This window comes from Phytophthora parasitica, assembly GCF_000247585.1.
Source record: "Phytophthora parasitica INRA-310 unplaced genomic scaffold supercont2.52, whole genome shotgun sequence".
Lineage (NCBI taxonomy): Eukaryota > Oomycota > Peronosporomycetes > Peronosporales > Peronosporaceae > Phytophthora > Phytophthora nicotianae.
Window position 1 is genome coordinate 235,456 of NW_008649038.1, and position 1,862 is coordinate 237,317.

General features: G+C 44.7%; 1 protein-coding gene across 1 annotated transcript; it reads left to right on the plus strand.

The window, feature by feature from the left end:
* Positions 1 to 928: 928 nt before the first annotated feature.
* On the plus strand, positions 929 to 1,852 carry PPTG_16354 (hypothetical protein; the record flags this gene model as incomplete). Its single annotated transcript, XM_008913192.1, has 1 exon — positions 929 to 1,852. The coding sequence occupies one exon, from the start codon at positions 929 to 931 to the stop codon at positions 1,850 to 1,852; it is 924 nt and encodes a 307-aa protein (XP_008911440.1).
* Positions 1,853 to 1,862: the final 10 nt, after the last annotated feature.

A 1,862-nucleotide genomic window follows, 5' to 3' on the forward strand; every position in this document is an offset into this window, starting at 1 on the left:
AAAACATAACAAAGAGGTGATAACAGCATATTGAATGGTGTGGCATTAATATGGGAGATTTTTATCGACTATTTTGGCAGACCAAGAAATGCCGTTGTATACACGAGCTAAATACAGCCATGAATATTCTGTTCAAGTGCGTCTTCCGCATCGTCAATGGAGACGAATCTGGTGAAGGCTAATGCAACACGGAGCCAGCCTATGCTTCGAAAAGCGGCGCCTAATATATGGCAACGTCTGCAAGAAGCTTGGTTCAAGTGGAGAGCATCTCAAGTCATACCAATTGGCCCAACAGTCAACGACCTTCCACCCTACAAGAAGCTAATTCGGAGATCATCCTCCAACATCCAGACGCTACCGCGACAAAGTGTGGTGAGAATTCAGCTCAAATATCTGTCTTTTCGTGATGCTTTTGGGTTCCTGGGCCTCCCTATGGTTGTAGTTGCTTTGGTTTGTATTTCCTGGACGGTTTGGTTGATCCTACTCACGATTGCTCCTAATAAGACCGCGAACGTTCTCATGAACACTGGCGACTACGACGACGGACAATTTTGGCTGATACCAGAAAAGCTAACCGCACTTCAGGTTTTCAGCGTCGTGGGACTTGTGGTAGTTGCTATATTGTATGTGTACGTACTTCTCAAAATTCTGGTTTGGCGAGCACATCGACACGTGGAAGGCACAGTTCTCGATCGGATTCTGCAACAATGTGCACCAAACCGAGAGGGTCAATTGGCAGATTTAGAGCTTTCACACAGAGTTCGACGGTTGGTCTGGGGGCTTTATATGTTCTTGAAAGAACTCACAGGTTTCCACGGGAAATACCGAAAATTATGGGTAAGTTATTCTCAGTACGTATTTTCTTAACAAAACTTACAGTTTAATAATGATATTCCAGAATTTATGTCTTAAGGTGTTCGACTTGACCATGCAGGCCTTCGTACTGGGTAAAATGCTGGAAGAGGGAATTCCAGTGCAACTTAGTGTAGGATTTGCTGGGTTTATTGCTGTCAACTCTGCTTCTTGTGTGGTTGCAATTCTCAGCGGCAAACACTCCGCGTTCTCTGAAATTCTCGTGGACTCATTGTTCGATCTTGGTGCTACAGTATTGCTTCCTATCTTGCTTCTCGCTTACTGCTCACACACATTTTACTACGACCATGATGTTTTTCTCATTTATATGGAATTGATGCCAATTGGGAGCTTTGAAAGGCGCGCAAGAATGTTCGCGAACCCGACGGAGATCGAGCTCTTTCGAGTGTGCTTTGACTCTCTTCGTATTCGTTCGGTATTGGACCTGTTCTTGCGTATTGGTATGAATTTGGGGTTTTCGTATCGTTTCAAACGCGTGGTGGAAGTCCTTATCCAGATTCAGATGCAGCGTTTACGAGACCAGCAAAATACCAGGGTGAACAAACAAACAGCGTTGACAATTCCGAGAGCTGTGAATAGTTCAAAGTCGTGCCAGATATCTGTGCCAAGGTCACTCGCACTTCTGTTTGCTGGTTTCAGTATAGGGGTCATCACAGTGACGCACAAATCTATCACGACGTCTCAGAGAATCTGTAAACCTCACCCAGAGTGTGTGGTATATGCCTACCGGTTGAAACACTCCGAGTTTTGTCCATGTAAGGCTCTAGTCAATGGGAATCGAGCTCCAAAAACTTATTACGAGTGGACACATCCGGTTGATGCTACCGACATGGTGAAAGCGCTGGCAGCAGCAGGGACACTCGAGACATTGCAGCTTATCAATCGACAACTCACTGTGTTTCCAGATGAGCTTCGTGGTTGTCACAATCTCAAATATCTGTACGACTCAGCGATGAGGTTGATAAATCTTTATTATTAACACTTTTTTT